Source organism: Amia ocellicauda, chromosome 19, assembly GCF_036373705.1.
Source record: "Amia ocellicauda isolate fAmiCal2 chromosome 19, fAmiCal2.hap1, whole genome shotgun sequence".
NCBI lineage: Eukaryota > Metazoa > Chordata > Actinopteri > Amiiformes > Amiidae > Amia > Amia ocellicauda.
The window spans coordinates 12,834,394-12,855,210 of NC_089868.1; the positions used below are offsets into that span (position 1 = coordinate 12,834,394).

At 39.9% G+C, this 20,817-nt stretch overlaps 1 protein-coding gene across 3 annotated transcripts in view; it reads left to right on the forward strand.

Moving 5' to 3' along the window:
* Window positions 1-20,817, forward strand: part of LOC136714377 (heparan sulfate 2-O-sulfotransferase 1) — an 88,586-nt gene that overhangs the window by 47,672 nt on the left and 20,097 nt on the right. Inside the window, exon 2 of one of the 3 annotated variants that reach the window (XM_066691849.1) lies at window positions 15,054-15,092. The exons of the other annotated variants lie outside the window; for them this stretch is intronic. Within the exon in view, the coding sequence (XP_066547946.1) occupies window positions 15,054-15,092 (39 nt within the window). The remainder of the gene's footprint in view (window positions 1-15,053; window positions 15,093-20,817) is intronic. 3 annotated transcript variants of the gene reach the window in all.

The following is a 20,817-nucleotide window of genomic DNA, read 5'->3' on the forward strand; positions in this document are numbered from 1 at the left end:
TTCCTTTTAAGTAAAAGAGGCCGCCTTACATGTCGGCACTCCTGCTTAAATGCAGACGGAGTGCTTCGTGGGAACGGCCGAGGTACGCTGAGGTGGCAACAGCCTGGCACTGGGTTACATCAGCCTTGCTATTTATCACTGCGGGCAACAGTTCCAGCAGGGGGCCGTAGCCTACGCTTGCAGTCCATTATCATTTTCGGTTGAATTGACGACAAACACCGGAGGAAGATGAAGTGCAAACAGTGCTGTCTTGCCGGAGTGCGTCCCACAGAAGTGCCTTCAGCAGCAGTGCCGAGTGCTCTGTGCGTTAAGAGAGCCCACGCTGTAAATAATGTATGTGTCTGATGCGCTCGTAGACGGTGCTGATTAGCATAGACAGACACAGGGCTATCTGATGACTGATGGCGCCCATTTACTTTGAGGATGTATTTGTTAGAGATAATAGCCCAGTAATTGTGCGGATTTGGAGGGTGATTGATACAAGCTGAAGGGGTCGTATTTGTTTTCCGGAGGGGGCAGCCGAGCCAGGGGAGCGATCGTTTATTATTTTAGATTTTTATATTATTTATTTCGGGGTGTATTTATTTGTACACTGATGTGTTACTCGGTATAGTGTTTTGAAGGCTTCATTGTGTTTGATGGCTTTACTGCACGGCAGATGGTAAACTTCCATTAAAGCCGGTGGCAAGCCCTTTTTCCGACAGAGTCCCTGTGATCAATTGCATTAAAAAGACAAGCAAACAAACGCGAGATATCTATGCGAAATTAGCAGCATATGGAGGGGGTGCCAGAAAGAGGCCGACGATAGCAGGCGTCTGTAATGGAGTTTAAGTGAAGTGTCTAAACTACCTTGAACACATCCGATGTTTCTGTACAGTAAGGCAGTACAGCATGAAATAAATAATTGGAGCTTAGTAGGATTCAGTTTTATCTTAATATTTACACTCTGAACAGAAACACTATTATTTTTTCAGAGAGCGTCTGAATTACAGTGGAGGGAGATGAGAGAGAAGTTCACCAAGCTGACACTGTGAAAAGATCATGCCCGGGGAGAGCAACGTCGGTGTCAGGAATCTGCCCTCCCGTACTTGAGGGAAATACATTCTGCCTACCATCCTTGTGACACTACTGCTGCGAACGCTTCTCCTAATTATCACTGAATGGGTTGTTTCCAAAAATAGAAAAAGTTAAGGAACCTGTTAAGTTTCTGTCCACGTTTTTGGTTGCCTTACCAAGTATAATGTAGTTAAGATCTGTGACCCGGCTGTTTACCTGTCTCCTACCCTTACAACACCCGAAGTCTGTGATTTTTCTCTTACGAAGTCCGCTCAGCATTTATTTTTAGTAATTTAAAGCTTATGGTTAAGGTTTAGTGTTTTGGATGAGCTCTGCACTACTGTAGGTTGTATTTCGGTACAGAAATGCATGTGACTGTCATTTTTGAGTAATAGGTGCGGTGTGTTCCAAGCACTTTTCTGTATTGATATTTGCCTGCTTTAAAACCCATAGTCTTTGTGTGTTTATAGCTTATCCATGGATATTTGTATTACATCTACCCAAGTTAGATTTGCCTATTTTTAAATCATCCAAAATTGAGCATCGGAATTTAAAAAATATACTATTGTAAATCTCTTTAAAGATAGCAAATTCAGTGATCACATTTATTTTCTTGGAAAAGTGTCCTATATTATTATTATTGTTGCTTGTTGTTATACTTAAGCTATGATTTAATATGAAAAGCTGCCATTTCATATCTTAGTTTGGTGATGGTGGTGGTGGAATTTTCTCTGATGTATACTAACACTTAAAGACTGCCTCTCCCGCTATGGTTTTATTGTACATTTCCCCCCATTATGTTTACTGTGAAATCATTTACAGAAGCGGTCTGAGGTCCCCCTTAGGAGTCCTTGGATGATTCCCGTTGTTTTTGTTGTTTGTTTGTTTCTCCTCCGTAAAAGCTTCCCAGTCTCTGTAGACTTTCTCTAACTGTGCATAAAGGGGTATGTAGAAGTGTTTAAGCTCAATAACCAGTGACAAACATGTTGTGCTGCAGCCAGATAACTCACTGTTTATGACATGTAATTGATAATGATATTCTAGATTTGTGTCTCTGCTCTCAATTTCTGTCCCATTTACCAGTTAATGAGTACCAGTGTGCTCTTGTAGAATTCATTTAAAGCAGCAGTTTTAGGAGCCCCCCCACCGCGATTGCCACATTCTCCCTGCTGGGAAAGAGACATATTGTGGAGAGAACTGCACCAACACTCACCCTCCAGACTTAACTAACTTTGCACTGCATCCATAAGCTCAGTCTGTGCGGCTCTTTTTACGACTGCAGAGCGAGAAAGATGCTTACCAATGAACGCTTCTAAACGATGCTCAATGCAAACCTTTCCATCCCCTTATAACAGAGCAAATTGCTCGTGCTCAGGGTTTTGAACCGTGGGAACACAATGGCCCCAGGCTCTAATATTACTAAACAAAATATTGGGCAATAGAAAATGTTTGTGTAACGGCTGATCTGTGAAGTTGCGGACAGCTGTAGTTAGGTCAACCAAAAGTGGAGGAGACTGAAATCAGTGTTTGGTAATGTACACTTAAATACTCCTTAGCAACACAGACATCTATATAAATAGGTATCGGAGTGCTTTGTGGTGGTCCTCTCCATTTAAAGAAATAAAATATCCTTTGATTGATTGTCATTGCAGCTGGCAGACCATATGCAAGCCATGGCCACCCAAGCTGACCTTTCTAGTCTGGCCTAAGGTCACTTGCCAGATACAATGAAGGTTTTGTGCCAAACAGTATCTCAAAGCTGTATGCAGCCCATCATAGGTACATGTTCAAACTAAGCAATACTACAAAGTAGTCCATTTAAGCAAATTTCTGTGTTGTAGTTGCGAGTTGGGTCTTATAGTCCAGAGATCAATATATGCATGGGACTTTCTCAGCACCCTCAGTAAAGAGCTCTAGTGTGCTGGTTTGGACTCACGCAGGTGCCGACTTCTCTTCTTGTATTGATTTGAAACGATGTAGCAGGATGTTGAGGCCAAATCGAAGGAAGCATAGGCATTGTGCAATAAAATATATACCGGTATAAGTGAAAAAACATAGAGCATATTCTCTGAGAAAATCATGTGTTATGCCTCATGAATAGCAAATCAAAGGCTTTTTGCTTTATCGGAGTTCGAAACCCAAGAAATTGAGCTTAAGACTTAAGCAAGGCTTATGCTGCATGTGTGCGACGCAATCTACTTTGTCAGTTTTATACATTTTTAAATACCAGCTTGCTGTGTATTTTTAGTTTTAGTCAGTCATGGGCTTGAGGTGAAACCATCTTCAACTCTTAAGGGGACGTCCAATAAACAAACTCTCCAGCTGCCTTCAGTTATTCAGAGGAAAATCCAGTGTCAAGCTTCTAATTAGTCCCTTTGGAATCTCCTTCCTCTGAAAGAGTTAGGAAAGGCTAGATGTTAGATTTATTGGCAATGTTTCCTCCTTTTCATACTCGGTTGATCTTTCAATCCTTCATGTTACCCCCTCCTAGCCCTGAATCAAATTTCCCCTCACACTAAAGATAGAACTGTTGGAAGTGTTGCTGAAGTGTTTGTCAGCATCTGTATACTAGCTATGAATTATGAAGTAGACTGTAATACGGCCTGTGGAAATTTAAGTGTTCGTTATAACCCAGCTGTGATTTTTATTTTTAAATTGGCCGCCAATACTGAAAATATGGAAGCAATTTTCTTTTTAAATTCAGATTCACAATAAAAACTGACACTAATAGACAGACCAACTTGTCACATTTTCGAGAACACCATTTATTATTTTTCCACACGCCTTTGTGCATTGCTTTTTTAAATGTTTTAATTATTTGATATCACTGCCAGGAAGCGTGGCTACGGACACATGAGGAAACTGCACAATGATGGATTTTCTTTCATCATAAACCTTTTTATGGGATTTGTAGATTTGCAGAACATAAAGACCTGCGAAAATAAGAATACATTAAAGGAACTGGCTAATATTTGAGGGAAATCAGCAGAGCCAAATCCAGAATTAAGGACTTCTTTTCAAATTACAGACTTTAGGACAGCTTACTTACATAGCTTGGGTTTTTATTACAGTTCAGAAAAACTATTCTAGTGTCCTTCCCTGTACTTTCCATCAAAGTAAGTGGGCCTTTAATATAAACTTAATTTATGAATGTTTTATGTTAGTCAGTTGCCTTTTCTTTTTTGGTAAAATACAGATATGAATTGGTAATGCAGTGAAAAACTGCGACAAAATGATTTAAATGTTAGGAGGACAAGCTGCCCGAACAGAGTTATTGTATTCTTCAAATAGAGATTTTCCAGGTCATTCTCTGTCAAACTGACTTACAGCAGTGTTTGAAGCTGATGTCTAATTTGCCATTCTCCTTGAAGCCCAGGAATAGCAGACAGGTGTTGGAAAGTGTCCTGCTTTCTCCCCCGCTTGAAGTTGACCTAAGACCACAATCCAGGCTCCTCAGCGATTCCATTGATTTGTGATTTTCATGAAAACTTTACTGTACAGATAATAGCTTAGAACCACCTACGACTTTCCACTTAAAATAGTGACTTCTTTGGCTCTTCTTAAGTCTGCTTTACTTATCCTTCCAGCTCTCCTTTGATGTGATGTCAGAATTGTTTTGAAGAGGATGAGTTTTAGCCAGTGGGTGCTTGTTAGCATTTTTGATGACCTTGCGTCTTACCCCAGTCATCTTTTTTTCCTGTGCTGAAGATGTTCTGGTCTTTTATTCCTTCATCTGATGTAGTTTTCAGTGCCGAGATAATCCTGGCTTGTTCTCCTTTTCGTGTCTTATTTAAGCCATAGCTCAGCTTCCCCTTCCAGACGAACGCTCTGAGGTTGAATGGACTTGCTAATGATTAGATCTCTCAGGCTCTGTTTTTCTCCTGGGTCTATCGCTAACTTGGACTATCCTGGCTTGGAGTCCTTTGCCTTGTTTGTATTGAGCTCCGTGATCAATGGATCCTCTCTCAACCGGACATTTCATCGTATGTCAATGTCTCTGCCTTGCTAAATGGTTTCCTCAAGCTCCAGGCTGTATTTTTCCTGTGTTCTTCCTAAGGTAGTGATAAATGTGCCAGCTGTCTGGTTCATAAATGTAATATTGTGGATGTACAGAACTTGATCATTGACGCAAAAAGTGACAAAAATGGCGGGGCTACCAGAAAATAATAGTTTTATACAAAGGAAACAAGTTTCATTCTCGCGCTGTATATTCAATACATCTTTCAATGCCAGGGAGTTACGTTTTAGTTTTTTTTGACTGAACATTATAATCTGATGTAAATGAGCAATGATGTCTATCTAATTCCCTGCAAAAGAGTATGTCTCACTCATAATCTGTTCTTAGCAGAGCAGAAAAAAAGGTTTCAAGCTTCATTTTATTGATGTACTTTATAGAACATTAGCATTTCCTTTTATCATACTACAGTGAATATGTGCTGTATGTTGTAAGACATTTCGGGATACTGGCTGATTAGACCTGCTTCTTTTTGAGAAATGTGGCAATTACTTAATTAAAACTAAATGCATATATGGAAATCACTTTTTTTTTTTTGTTCAGGAGCTCAGCTAGAAAATTATTTTTTTGTTCATTAAGCTCCCTTATTTAAGAAAGCGTAGAACATATGGCTTCTACCATGGTGCAGAAGAAAGTATTAAACAAAAAAAAAACATTTTCCCTTATCATTCACTGCTCCAGTACTTTTACAAATGTTGAATTGGTCTCTTATAATAAGCAAAGACAGTGTTACATTTTTTCAGTACTTTTTCTAGTCATGTTTTCCTTTTTCCGATTGAATGTACGGATCAAAAACTATGAATGATCCTTCCAGACGTGGACATTAACAGAGTAACAAACAACTGTCTCAGATCTTGGCTCCAACTGTTCTCCTCCTTTTATCATATTAACAAAATATTCAGATTAAAATGCAGAAATAGGAGCGCTAGGATAAAGATTTTGCATTGAATTTCAATTCCTTAATATGATTCATTTGTCAAGTTATAGATTCCTACTTTGTTTTCCCACAAAATCTGAAGAATACAAATTGTACCCTATCACTTGTTGCTGGAAGAAGTTGGGGATTTCAGGTATCATATTCTGTCCGAATAAAAGATTTTGAATTATCAGAAAGCTGGATGGTTTCAAGATTGAATCTCATTCAAAACAGTGAAGTCCTTATCAGATCAGAGTGACTTTGGGTTGGTATTAAGGGTCTTTCAGTAAAGATTGTCGATACTTTGTCCGAGTGTTAACATCCAGTATCCGTCTAAGCCCTTCGTATAATCCGTATAAAGAGCAGAACATTTTGAAACATCCAGAGATGAATGGGAACAAAATGCAGATACTTTCTTTTAATATCTGGAATGCATATTCAGGGCGAGCTGCGAAGGTAAACAGGCAGCAGAGCAGTTATCTGTCTGCAAACTGTTTCTTAATTTGAGTTTCGATAATAACCTTGTTAAGGCTGTTGTCCTAATCAAATGGGTTGTAATTACAAGCCGTCTTCGCCTGCATGTTACCGTTTACGGCGGGGATGTGGTGAATGGGACTCGTCTGCTTTGCTGAAGTGATTAATTGTCAGAGATTGCGCTTTTGTCCTGTAATTAAAAGTGTGTCAGGAGGGACCATCGGCAGAGGCCAATCTGCTCTGATGTCCCAATCTCGGCAGCACGGCCCCCGTACAATGCTGCTAAATAGCATAAGCTTTTTAAGTTGATCCTTGGATAGAAGAAACGTTTCAAGATAAGCTTTTAATATGATGGCCTCAAATCCAAAGCTTGTTTTTCATGAGCTGATGGCATGGATTCTATTAGCGGTATTGGGGAAATGGCAGGCTTGTCACTGAGGTGAAGCTCGATGGCTCTTCCTCTCCTGCCCTTTTAAGCAATATGATGTAGTGGCATCCTGATTAACAAATGGCTGCTTAAGGGCATCTTTTGACAGTGCAACCTGCATATCGCCAAAGATGAGTGTCACCAGAGCAAGCATGAATACCTTCTTAAAAAGCATTTTTGATACTGAATAAAACAAGCCAAATAGTGTGCAGAGGCCATAGCTCAGCGTATTTGCAGTTCTCGATGCGTTAGCTGCTGCCCAAGAAATTGTATTCCTTGTGTTCGTGTTTTATTTTTTCTTTAAGAGTAACCGAAGGGGGCTTTTTTTATGATCAGCGAGTATGAACGGTGAAAGCTTGATTATGCCATAGCAGATGGGATTGGATGAGTGTATTCCTGCCTATCCAGGTGGAAATGTCTTCTTACTTCATTATGTGAGTTAAGATTGAACAGCTTGTCACACACTCCTAAGCATTGTGTCAGAAAGCCTCACTAAGATAGGATTCGGGTGAGGGGGGCGACTTCTTGATTTGGTGTGTAAAAGCAGCTTAGCAAGGTATTACAGGAGAAGCATCCAACATTTTGACAAATTCCTAGAAGCACAGGCTAATGCTGTACTACACCTAAAAAACATGCTCTCTCCATTTGATCTTCATGAAATTGATATTGTGCCTCTTGAAAATGTCAGCCATTTTCTCTCGTTGAAAACCAACTGCTCCAGCACATGCTTGACAGGGAGAAAAAACAAATAAATATAGGATAGCAAGACGCAACGTGTTGTCTTCACCCGATACAGCAGTGCCAACGAAATGACATCCTGTTTAGCATCTGAATATCGTCTCTGCTGGATCTCCATGTTGCAGGCTTTGTATTCGTAGCACATCGTTTTTTTTTCCTTAGCCGGTGCATTTGTATGTATATAATCAAAAAAGCGCCTGTTCCTCCGTCAGCGCTTTTCCTCCTTTTCAAACTGCTGGACGGATACTGACTCATCATCTAGTGTCTTCAGGCACAAGGTAAAAGGCTTTGCTAGGCACTTACTGATCAGGGAGAGCTCCCCTGAAGCAGCATAGCCCTGGGGAGACCGCAAGAGAGAGGATGCTTGTGTCTCGATGTTGCCATGTTTCCATCACTGTTGCAAACTCGGATGACATATTATCAAACGGGTTACAGATTGAAACACTGTGCAGTAGAAATCTTATTTTCTGTTCGTGCCCTTATACGTGTTTCTGCTGCTTTGGAATCAGCCTTGGCATTATTCCACTGGTCCATGCTTTATTCTGTCCTGAACTATTGTAATATACATGGAAAATGCTAAGTGTGCCGGCATTATTCATGTGAACATGAAAGAAGGAACACACACCGTGGGTCAAAGTCATCTTCGGCTGACATTTGGGGATGAGGAATTAATCATTTGTTTGGATCAGCAAACAGCCGCAGCCAGAAGGGGTCAACAAACTTGTGGTGTCGAGAACGAGAGAGCGCCCGAAGACGTCTTCATTACACCACCGCCAGCTGTGGATAGATTTTGAAACTCTAGTTCTCCGAGGCCGACATTTCAATCTCCATTTGGGAAGGCATCATTAAGGAAAGATTTTGCTTCACCCTGAGGGGTGCGTGACCCCAAACATTGCAAAAGTCGCTGAGAAACCTCAGCTCAGCATTTTATATAGTGGGAAAGTGTAGGTATGGAGTACTTGACATAACAGTGCAGATGTCAGATTGTGTTGTGCCCCAAATACAAGAATTGCACACACAGCTGGTTTTTAGGAAACATTTCAGGACTGGTTATTTAGATATTTTTAAGTATTTATTTAAGATCATATGTGGTATACATTCTTGTTCTAGTACTTTTCCAGGTTTCTTCCACTTTCTGCCCATAGTTTAATTCTGTAGACACAAAGCTGCAGGGAAAGATACTATGGATACTTTAGGTTATAAACATTAGTGAGGTAAAAGAACCACAAGACACGAAGTGTATTGAGGTTCACAACCCACTTAAAACAGAAATTAAATACTTTTAAGTCTGAATTTGCATTTAAATACTGCGGTCTGAGCGACAGTTTGACTTTTCAGGTATTTGAAATTAAAATTATTACTGTCAACATGAGTTTAAAAGCATGTCAGGACTGAGACCGCGATGCTTAAATAGTAGATCCAACTGCAATTTATCTAAAGGAAGATAAATGTAACATCGGGTGTCGTATTAATGATAGGTTAGAGTATTTTCTGCAGCACAGAGCGCTGCAGTGAAGGAACTATAATTACTGTATGCCTGTATCACCAAGGTCTCCGAATCCACAGGCTTTCTCGTGAAGTCATTCTCGGAATACTTAAAATGTCGAAAAGAAGAAAATAAAAAAGGGCAAAGGTGTTTTCTTGTTTTTAGACTTCTGTTTATAAATATAGATTTGTGTTATTTAGTGTTTGCAGACATTCTTCTAGTTTTTCCCCCCTGTGATTTATACCGTATCGCCTGTGTGTAGCAGCTGTTATTGGTAATCCTACTCATCTCTGTACAGTAGCAGTCTCCCCATTTGATGTTCTTGGGCGAGTTAATCCATTGAAGATTAGCACCTTGGTCCAGTGGGCTACTATTTATGCAATCCAGTTGTTCACGTTGTAATTAATACTTAATGAGACGGGGACTCTTCCACGCCATGGCCTTTGCAAGACTTCTCTCCGGCTAATGATGGAGCAATCTCCTCTGGTGTTTGTTCCAAATTTCAATTCAGCATATTAACAGCAATAGTCCTTGGCTCCTTTTCCCTGGAATTACCAGCATTTCATCCTGTTAGTATTACATTGCTTTTTTTCCTTCGTATTTTTTCTGCTTTATCCTCTCATGTGGTAGACATGAGCATCTGTTAGGAGTTAGATGTCATTTGGAGTGAACAGATGCCTAGGGAGCAATGCAAATAAGAAATTAATAAGTTGAATTTGAGAAGTTTACATGGACGGGTCACTCTGTCATGGATTAGCACTTTGCAGGTGCAAACTACCGTGGTGTGGGATAAAACGTCCCTCGCTAAATGATGGCCATCTCTTGAAGAGGCCATTATAAATGAGATGCAGCATTATTATAGAGTGTCATGTCAAATGAAGTGTGGCGAATTTCAATTATGCAGTGGAGCCTCACTGTCATAGGTGCTTTAAATGTACTGAAATGGTGAGGAATCAATGCTTTGATTGACTTGGAGAGACTTCCTTGTTTGCAATTCAATTTGCAGCAGAACGCCTGATTCGGAGCTGTGGAACTATTTCAGGTCTAGTATGCTTCCTCTGGAGTGCATTTTGGGAAAAATAAAAATCATACATGCCTTTTGTATTGGTGATCTTCAAAAGTGGAAGGACTGGGTGAACTGGGGCAGCAGTGTGGAGGAGTAGTCAGGGCTCTGGACTCTGGAGCGGCAGGTCATGGGTTCAGTTGGAGGACACTGCTGTTGTAGCCTTGAGCAGGGAACTGTACCTAGATTGCTCCAGTAAAAACCCAGCTGCATTTGTATGTAAAAATATAATTTGATGAACTGTAAACCTTCCTGGATAAGGGTGTCTGCAAAGAAATACACTCACCTAAAGGATTATTAGGAACACCATACTGATACTGTGTTTGACCCCCTTTTGCCTTCAGAACTGCCTTAATTCTTCGTGGCATTGATTCAACAAGGTGCTGAAAGCATTCTTTAGAAATGTTGGCCCATATTGATAGGATAGCATCTTGCAGTTGATGGAGATTTGTGGGATGCACATCCAGGGCACGAAGCTCCCGTTCCACCACATCCCAAAGATGCTCTATTGGGTTGAGATCTGGTGACTGTGGGGGCCAGTTTAGTACAGTGAACTCATTGTCATGTTCAAGAAACCAATTTGAAATGATTCGACCTTTGTGACATGGTGCATTATCCTGCTGGAAGTAGCCATCAGAGGATGGGTACATGGTGGTCATAAAGGGATGGACATGGTCAGAAACAATGCTCAGGTAGGCCGTGGCATTTAAACGATGCCCAATTGGCACTAAGGGGCCTAAAGTGTGCTAAGAAAACATCCCCCACACCATTACACCACCACCACCAGCCTGCACAGTGGTAACAAGGCATGATGGATCCATGTTCTCATTCTGTTTACGCCAAATTCTGACTCTACCATCTTAATGTCTCAACAGAAATCGAGACTCATCAGACCAGGCAACATTTTTCCAGTCTTCAACTGTCCAATTTTGGTGAGCTTGTGCAAATTGTAGCCTCTTTTTCCTATTTGTAGTGGAGATGAGTGGTACCCGGTGGGGTCTTCTGCTGTTGTAGCCCATCCGCCTCAAGGTTGTACGTGTTGTGGCTTCACAAATGCTTTGCTGCATACCTCGGTTGTAACGAGTGGTTATTTCAGTCAAAGTTGCTCTTCTATCAGCTTGAATCAGTCGGCCCATTCTCCTCTGACCTCTAGCATCAACAAGGCATTTTCGACCACAGGACTGCCGCATACTGGATGTTTTTCCCTTTTCACACCATTCTTTGTAATGGTTGTGCGTGAAAATCCCAGTAACTGAGCAGATTGTGAAATACTCAGACCGGCCCGTCTGGCACCAACAACCATGCCACGCTCAAAATTGCTTAAATCACCTTTCTTTCCCATTCAGACATTCAGTTTGGAGTTCAGGAGATTGTCTTGACCAGGACCACACCCCTAAATGAATTGAAGCAACTGCCATGTGATTGGTTGGTTAGATAATTGCATTAATGAGAAACTGAACAGGTGTTCCTAATAATCCTTTAGGTGAGTGTATAACTCAGAGAATGATTAAAACTTTTGCAAAGGTGGTCATTTGATATATTTTCAGCTGTCATGAGCTTTTGATTGTTTTAATAATGATAAAACAGTGAGACGGTAGACCCTACTTGAACGGTGGTGCAGAGGAGAATTAGCCACTGCCAGGCAATTATCATTTGTATTTGTATGTGCTGCTTTGGCAGTTGTCTGTTGTCCGACATAAAACAAAGACCGGAGAAATCCCGTTTCTGAGGGAACGAGGTATCTTGCTTGCTTTCTCGGAAGACTACTGACCACAGGCCTTCCATTCCCGTGTCTGTAGAATGAGCCATTGCAGTTTACTCAGGTCTTTGTTCGTTTTATCAGCCGACTGCCTGTACAGCATTGAACCTGTCAGCAGAGCTTCTTGAACTAATTAGCAGTCTATTCTGATGTCCTCACAACGAGCAATTTGTTTAATCTGTAAGCACGCTTTTTTTTGTTGCAGTTCTCTACCAACACAGTTTCAGGTCATTTAAGGAGTTTATGTGATGCAGGGTTGTATAATGAAGACCACCTCTTTGCCCCTTAACACCATATGGCTCCCACACAACTCTGATAACCCGCTTCCTTTGTTTTCTCACGTCCATTTGCTGTTTATGTAGAACAGGTTGTCAGTGTTTTCCTTTTGCTGTTGTTGTTGTCCTTGCTGTTCAGCAGAGTGACAGTGCAACACGGAGCTCCTCACCTCGAGGTCAAATCATTAAATTCTGCCTCGGCTTGATAGTGACCAAAAGGTTATGAGTCTCTGTTAGCTGCGTGTCTATTCGTGAAGCTCTGTGACGACCCCGTGTGCCTCTGACAAGCCCTCGGACTGCATTACTGTCGGTGCGTGCCGCGGCTTCAGAGAGAAACAAATAAGCAGAATGAGACCATGGATCTCTAAGGGCTAGGAAGTGCTACTCATGCTACGGTGCTAATTCATTTAAGAATTTATTATTTAATTTTTTTCTTCTCTCAATTTGTCTTCACATTTCCAGACAAAGTCCATTATTTTGAGAGCTTTGACATAGTCTGCTTTTTTTTTTTTGGTGTGATTACCTCAGCCAAACCGGAACTATAGACGTGTTAGACATCACACGGATTTTGTATGTTTTACACTTATTTGTATTTCATCAATAGAATACTCCACTTTTAGGACCAACAGCAGTTCAACAATTAAAATCCTTCCTCTATATCAGACTTACCCACAGTCCCATCACTACATTTAAAGATCCCATGAACGTCAACCTGAAAGTCTACCCTACTTTTTGTGGACCTGTTCACTTTGTATGGCCTTAATCTCATGACCGATTCTATTCTCCTGTTTTCTTTTCAAATGAAGTTTGACGTAGGACTTGGTCAGGTCTGTTTGACCTGACAATTAGAGCCCTGCATATTGCATGAATTGGCTTTTTCATTTGAATCATGCAAAACTTAATTACATTGGTCTCAACTTTAAAGCAATTCATGAAGTGTATGTACAGGTCTCATTAGTTCACCTGTCTCTCTCATGGAGTACGAGACCAGTTTTCTCAGTTAGGCAGCATTCACTTTTCTGGAAGTGGTAACTTTTAAGTTGAAAGGTTTGTGTTAAAGCTGTCTGTGCTTAGCTGCATCAAATGTTTTTTCTAAGAGAGAGCGTAGAATTTGTGTGTAAAGCAATGCCAGTAGAGTGATTTACAGGCCTTACACAGTATGTAGATTGAGTTAAAGGGGACATAGCAATGAGGGAATATAAGGAAAGCAAGGACATTTTTAGACTGTGCTCCTGATAGTTCTCTTGCTCAAGAACTTAAGATTTGCAAGGTTACTTACCAAACATACCAAACATTGTTCATTGTTCTTTATCTGCATTTACAAAATGAGCTCAGGATTTGAATACCCTTAAGATTGGGTTCCTGTCATTTTTTTCCCAGGATTAATTTAAGCACTGGGAGATCATAGGAGTTTTCAAAGGCTTTGTCCATTTAATTTCCAGACATCCATCAGGATGAATAGCACTAATTTAATTCAGTAAAAATTGCTCTTCTGTTTGACCGGTCTCTGAGGAGGTGATGAATATGCTTTCTCCAGGATAACGTGGAAGTTTCATTAATGTCCAACCAGATGCTAATTGATTTTTAAGTCTACCCCTGTTCAGGGACACAGGGTGGCAGCCAGCTGCACTTGCGAGTTGACAGTGGTGACAGGGCAGGTACACAACTCCGCACAGCTCCCAACTCAGCACAGTAAGGGGGCAGCAAGCTGTGCTTTCTGAAGCCTTGGCTTCTGTCCTCCATTTTAGCTCCTGTGTAGTTGACTGATACTGGTGTGAAATTAACAGCATTAAAAGATAGTGTTGTAAATGGAAATGCATGCAACTGTGTTCATTCACTCGCTGAGACACACATACACACACACACACTCACACACACACACACACACACACACACACCTTCATCTTTTTAAAGCAGGGAAGCCAATGCACTTAAATTATGTATGTTTGCTGATTTCCTGTATGCTGGAATATTGATTTTGTTTTTTCCCCTGATGGTATACCCAAGCAAAATGTTTTTATAAGTAATAATGCATGTATTACATAATATCTAACAAAATAAATAGGACATTAAATGCAGGACAAAAAAATCACTCCATGTCTTAGCTAACTATTTTATGAGAAACGTATAGCATCAACTTTTATTAACACTTATTAAGTTAATTTTGAATAAACTAAAGGTCATGATAAATTTGACAACACGGCCAGTCGTTACAGGTCAAGTGAGTACACTGTTGACCAATATAGAAATACACAGTGACAGCCATGTTTAATAGCCTTGGCTTTATAAATATTTAAATTAAATTGTATTGTAAGGTACTATTTTTAATGCATCTCATTTGAAAAGACTTTCCAACATCTGTTACAATACCAGCCAGGCATCAAATGAGATGACTTTTCGCGAATCCATTCATGTACATCTCCACAGTGACCTTTGTAAAAATGTCTGCAAGATTTAGTGGCTTGTCTTTTCTGCTCCAGAAATCCTTTTGGTTCCAGTTGAAAGAATGAAGTCTTCTCACAAATGTGCAAGATTCACACTTCCATTTTGGTGGTATTATTATAATTTATTTTAAAGAGATTTTCACTAACAAAAACAACCAAAAGAAGAACCAAAAAAAAAGCACTTTCTCCCTAGTGCTTTGTGCTGTAAGAAGTCGTCCATTATGGCCTCATTCTTTCCTTTTTAAAGAGAAAATTATAAATATTCTGTGCACTGCTAAGGTTATTTTATCTGTCTACTTAAAAAAATGTATTTTTCTTTCTGTTCCTGTGCAACAGGATTTTATAAAAATGATCTTGAACGTTTAGAGGGAAAAAACAACAACTTCCTGTTTCATTGCAGGAAACATGTTGACCTCCCAGGGGCAAAGGCCAGAACCAGGTAATGGCATCTCTCACTGCTGTTTGTTTTGATGCACTGACCTCATATTTTCCTATAAGAGGATAAGATCCAGATCTTAATTTTTCTGTTACTGTTTCTCAATATATGTTTAATAATGCAAGACATTAAAATAAAAAGCATTTGTAAGAAAGTCGTTAGTGCCTTTGCTCTGAACCCTCAATATGATGATGACGATGCTCTTGAATGCACATATTAGTTGCATTTAACATGGTTTTAATGTGCAGTCATTTATTCGATTTCATTCCCCTGCATTGGAAGCACACTTGACTTGTTGCCAAGGTGCCGACTGCCTGCTGGATCAAGAGCGCTGGGAGGATTTGGAGAGAGATGAAGAGAGAAGAGTGCTGGAGACGAAAGGGCATCTGGTGTATTTATTAATATGCTCAAGCGTTTGTTTCTTTTTCTAAACTCGCTGCCGCGATTGCTTCCATTATACATGCCCACTGTATGCTGACCTTTTCCAGGAGAGCAAAAATGAGACGGCAGTCCCACTGAAAACAATTGAGTGGCACGAGTGCTGTAATTGCCTCTTGTGCTTTTTGCTGTGCGCTGCATGGGGAAGGTGGCACTTACTAGGTTAATGGAGACTATTAGCACACAGGAAAGCAAGGAAGTTGTAAAAAGGAGTAGAAGATTGTTTAATTTGGGTCATCCGCGTGCGCCTGGAGCCAGCCATTATTGTGATGGTTCTATCCCAAAGCTTCAAATTTGCGCAGTGTATAGGGGATACTAAAGGAATCGAGTCCATACCTGAGGGCTGTGAAGCCTATTTTTTGGTCTTCAAGTTATGACATTAGGTAGTTTAGCCCCAGAGGATGAAATGCAGATGGAGTCTGTGGTGGATTATATTCATCCCAGGTGGGACAGACTGATGAGGTGAAAATCCTAAATCAAATCACATGTTACGGATTTATTTGGAGCATAAAAATTGCATGGACAGGTATAGTAAGAAAGCCATTTTAATATTTTCCACATTTTAGCTTTATGTGTTTGGTAGATGGTTGCAGATGATGTTGCGGTTTTAATACGACAGTGTTCTCTTCAGTTTTCACATCAAGAAACCTCAAAGCCAAGCTGGGCACTTTTATTGTTCTTGGCAAGAGATGGTAGACTCGTAAGAGACATCTGTACTGAGGCTTTAGTTGGCAAGTTCCCGCATGTGGAACTGGCAATTGATTCCTGCAGACGTATTAATTGTGCGTATAAAAAAAAAATATATATATATATGAATGCTTCAGTTTTTGAGGGTGCATTCACTCGGATGGTGTCGTTTAATATTTTTTTCAGTCTTTGGTGGTTCATGGTCATAATATTGACTGACAGCGTTTGTAATAAGCAGTCATGTTTTTATGCCAGGTTTGAAAGGAATGTAGACATTAACATATATGTGTAGTTTGTAACAGCATAAAATAAGCAGTAGGGTTTGACTTTAAAACCCTGCTGCTTATTTAGTATTGTTTTCTTAGCAGACAACCTTACATCCGTCACAATTCAAGTAATGTAGTGAATTACAATACAATACTTTTATTCCCTTATTTCAAGTTGTAACCTTTAAAACTGAAAAACACATTACACATCTCTCAAAAGCCACTTCTCCATGTGAAAACGTATATATATTGATATATTGGGGCAACCTTTCCGACCATTTGCAAGAACCCCAAGGATCTGTGAGTCGCCATCTTTCCCAGCCACCTCTGTGGTGATGCCAGCTGTCATGCTTCAAGGACATTATACTCGATTTAAGATCAAATTGCATACATTACTGCATCTCTGTACAGTAATACGCCAACATCTTCAACTCACTCATGAGTTAAGTAGTACTTTAAGAAGATCTTATAATTTCAAGACACTCTCCGTGGTAAGTGAGTCAATCTAATAAATCTTCCCCTAATATACAGGAATCAGTCAATAGTTATTTATTTAACATCCAGACCCGCAGATTTGATTTGTGGATGGAGAATTAAAAGGCAGGGTCCAGAGTTTTGGAGGGAGCAATTTGCAATGCTTCTCGAGCAATGCTTCTCGATTCATCTTCATCATTGTCTGAAAGGTGGCATATCCTGCTTGTCACGGCAACCTAGGATAACAAGCATGATGCAGTATCTCTTTTTAGTGCAATCATTAACTCGGGCTTTGTTTAATTGTGTGTGTATGTATATATATATATATTTATCCCTTTTAACTGGCTCTAGTCTGCAAAATGACTACAACACTGAAAGAACGGTTTTATTTCTAACCAATAATGAAGATGAGGAGCCTCTTATTTGTATATTCATTCTGACACCGTGATGGATTCTCTCTTCGTCGCTGTTGTGTGGAGTGTGAACACTTTGGCACTGTGCGTTGTCTGCTCCTCCACATCATTTCGACACCTGGGCTGTTGGTGTGCACTCGTGGGCGGCGAGGGTTTTGATGCTCCCCAAAAGAGTAGAGGAGAGGTGTGCTTTTTCACAAGACGTTGACATTTTGTATATGTGCTTTTACATCCTAGTTTTCTTGTGTAATTCATAACATTCCCCACACTGAACACTAAACTAAATATTCCTGGTAACTTTAAGTGGCTTTCACTGTGTGTGTGTGTGTGTGTGTGTGTGTGTGTGTGTGTGTGTGTCTGTTTGTGTGTAATATTTATGTAACAACACTGTTATAACACATTACCTTGTATTTAGACATGAGCAATTTCCTTTTCTAAGCAATTTCCTTGAAGTCCCCCTTTCATTAAGACCGCTGGTTGGAACCAAGTAAAAGATGCACCGCCCTGGCTTTGTGTCTTTTGGCTTTCAAAATCTCGAAAAGCAATATCCTGAACTGGACAGGTTATCCCCACCGCTAAAGCCTGTGCCGTTTCTGTGGGCCAATAATGACTGCTACAGCTGACTACCCTTCAAGCTGCCACTGGAGGAATTGACTTTACTGATATCACTCCAAAGGAGACCTTGTAGGATTATTAAAAAATAAAAAAGTTCTCCTTTTATTTAAAATTGAATACACCAGGATAACCGTTGCTTGCAAGGTAGTCTTTTGTTCCCAAGGTGTCCCAGAGTCAGCTTCATGTGTATTTTGCAATGCAAGCACGTCATTTCAAATAAAACATAATTTCTCCGTAGTGCTTTTCCAATTTAAAAGCAGTGGTATTGACGTGTGTGAACTCTCCACAAATGTCTCTAATAAAAAGCAAGGGAAGACCCTTATTTCAAAGCCTGTGCTAAGATATCTCCTTAAACTCTTCACTTAACCATCACCTCAAAAGATTAACCTCTGTATTGGGTGGCAGTGTTGGCAGACCTCATGGTGGCTTTGTTCAGCAATTATTTTAAGTATTTATTCAATCAGTACAGGTCAGGATTTTTCCTCAGTCTTTTATATAGCTGAGACGTGCCATGTGTTAATGAAGTGGTCTCTAGTGTAGTGGAATGTGTCACAAAAGATGCACTTCATTACATAATTTATGATTTAAGAAATGAAGTCAAATACCAGCAGCATGCTTTGATTTTATGAAGTATACAGGTCTTCACCCATATGCATACATAATAAGATACTTTTTTTTGTGTGTGTGGTCCATTAAAGGTCTCTGTTTAGCTCTGTTAAAAGATTGGCGATTTATTGTATCCTTGTTTATTCAAGGCTTGCTTTAAGAGACTAAAGTGCAATGTGTAGCATACAGTTTCTTAGAAAAGTATGTTGTGATAGATCATTTGAGAGCTTAACATTACTGAGTAGTGACTTTCACATATGAGATTTTTGTTCCTGTGCACTCCTACTTAAATAATTTGTTTTGTAGAAAATGTTTCGAAACCTTGATCTTCCCTAAAACAACAAACTGCTTTTTTTTTTTTTCTCTGACAGAAAATATGGGTTACAGTTTAAAGATTTGCAAATTGAAATTGTCAATAGGAGATGTGCTATCTTTGGCATGGAATTACACTGGATTTTAAGCTTCTTACACAGAATGGCCTGTATTGAATCCCATACTGAAATACACTTTAGTGGTGTAATAGTGTTACACTTGACAAACACTCAATATGTTTTTGTTTTCTTTCCAGCAACAACAATATCATATCAAAATATCCCATCCAATCCACTGCACACTTGAAAACAGTCATGTTTAGGTTTTATGTATTTTAGCTGCACTGTTTCTTTGTATTCATTACAATTCTGTACATTAACCATAGGTAAATGTTACAGCCCTCCAACAGAGGTGAAACATTGTATTTTATAATAGTTGTTGTTTATCTAAAATAGTTTTAATTTGTAATCTCTTCTCTTTGTAGTTTTCAACTGATATACAGCCTTGCCTGTACTGATAAGCATTTCAGTGGTGATCAGAAATTCTTTTTTGTGTGTTATTTGATTAATATACCACACATGCCCTCGTTGTTATTGGTTTTCCCCGTTTAATCCAGAGCATCTCTGAACATGGAGGCCTTCTGACAGAGTAGTGCCCTCTAATTCACCACATTACCAGCTTTTCACTTAAAAGCAGATGCTGTCAAAATGCTAAATCTAGGACAATGGAGAGCCAGTAAAGATAATCAGCACTAACTGTGCATAGCCAGGACAGGGTTCTCTATGGGCTCCCACCAGAATTAGCAACTTCCCCTCCCATGTCTCCGTCCTTGGACAGTGATGCGATGACAGGCAGGTGAATTTGTATTTGTAACTCCTCTTGCACTCTTATTTGTCATCTTGGTACCTGGACTTCTGGTGGATGCATCATTGGAATTAACAAAGTTATCAGGTTTTCGTTTTTTCTCTGAAGCACAATGAAATGAAATTAAAAAAGAAAAAAATCCTTTTGCACTGCAGGATTACATCCCCCTATAAAACACTTGCCATCTGAGGTAAAGTATTTATAAGTTAGTGAGTCACTCAGATTGCCAGCATTAGCTTAATTTATTCCGTCTGCCTTTTTTCCCCCTTGGAGAGCGGGCTTTTATTCCTTGTTTGCCGTGAAAGGCTTCAGTCGGGGCTGTGGAGAGCTGCGCGCCCCTTATCTGTGTTTGCACTGTGGCAGCGCTGTCTTGATAATGAGACGGAGAGCAGCGGGGTCAGGAGATTATTAAATCGTGCATGCAGGCTAGGATTCGACCTTCATGCACTCCTGTCTCATGTATTCCTTTTGCAGTGGTAATTCAGAGAAATCTGCAGTAATAATAATAATAATAGAAGGAATATATTTTAAGTTAAGATGTTCACTACAAGGGGGTTTCAATTAATGCATTAACCTGTGATTGTTTTCCTATTTGGATGCATTTTAACGGATTACATAAATTAAGTTATCTTTGAGAACTCTTTGAATATGACGCTACGGTGAGAAGAAATTAGATCCCTGTTTCGGGAGTTTGCAGTAGGTTGAGCAGTAAACAAGTCTAATTTCATGTTATTTTACTTTATTTTTGGGGACAAAACTATCTAGGTTGAAAAGCCACCCTCTGTGTTTGCCACAGCTGCACGGTGGCATATTTTATCAAACTGAGTGTGAAGGGGGTGTCGAAGAACACTTGAAGTATTGTGAAGTGCTGTGCCATGTAGGGCTGAGTGCAAAGTTAAGTTTGTAACCTGGAGCTTTCACTCAGCAGAGCGTGCTCTAAAGGTTTCTGAAGCCAGTTAAATAAAACCCAACTAATTGTCCATGAATATTTCATTATGGGGGGGCAGCTTGGGCCCTGGTTTGCAATTTATTTTCCTTTTAATCAGCAGGAAG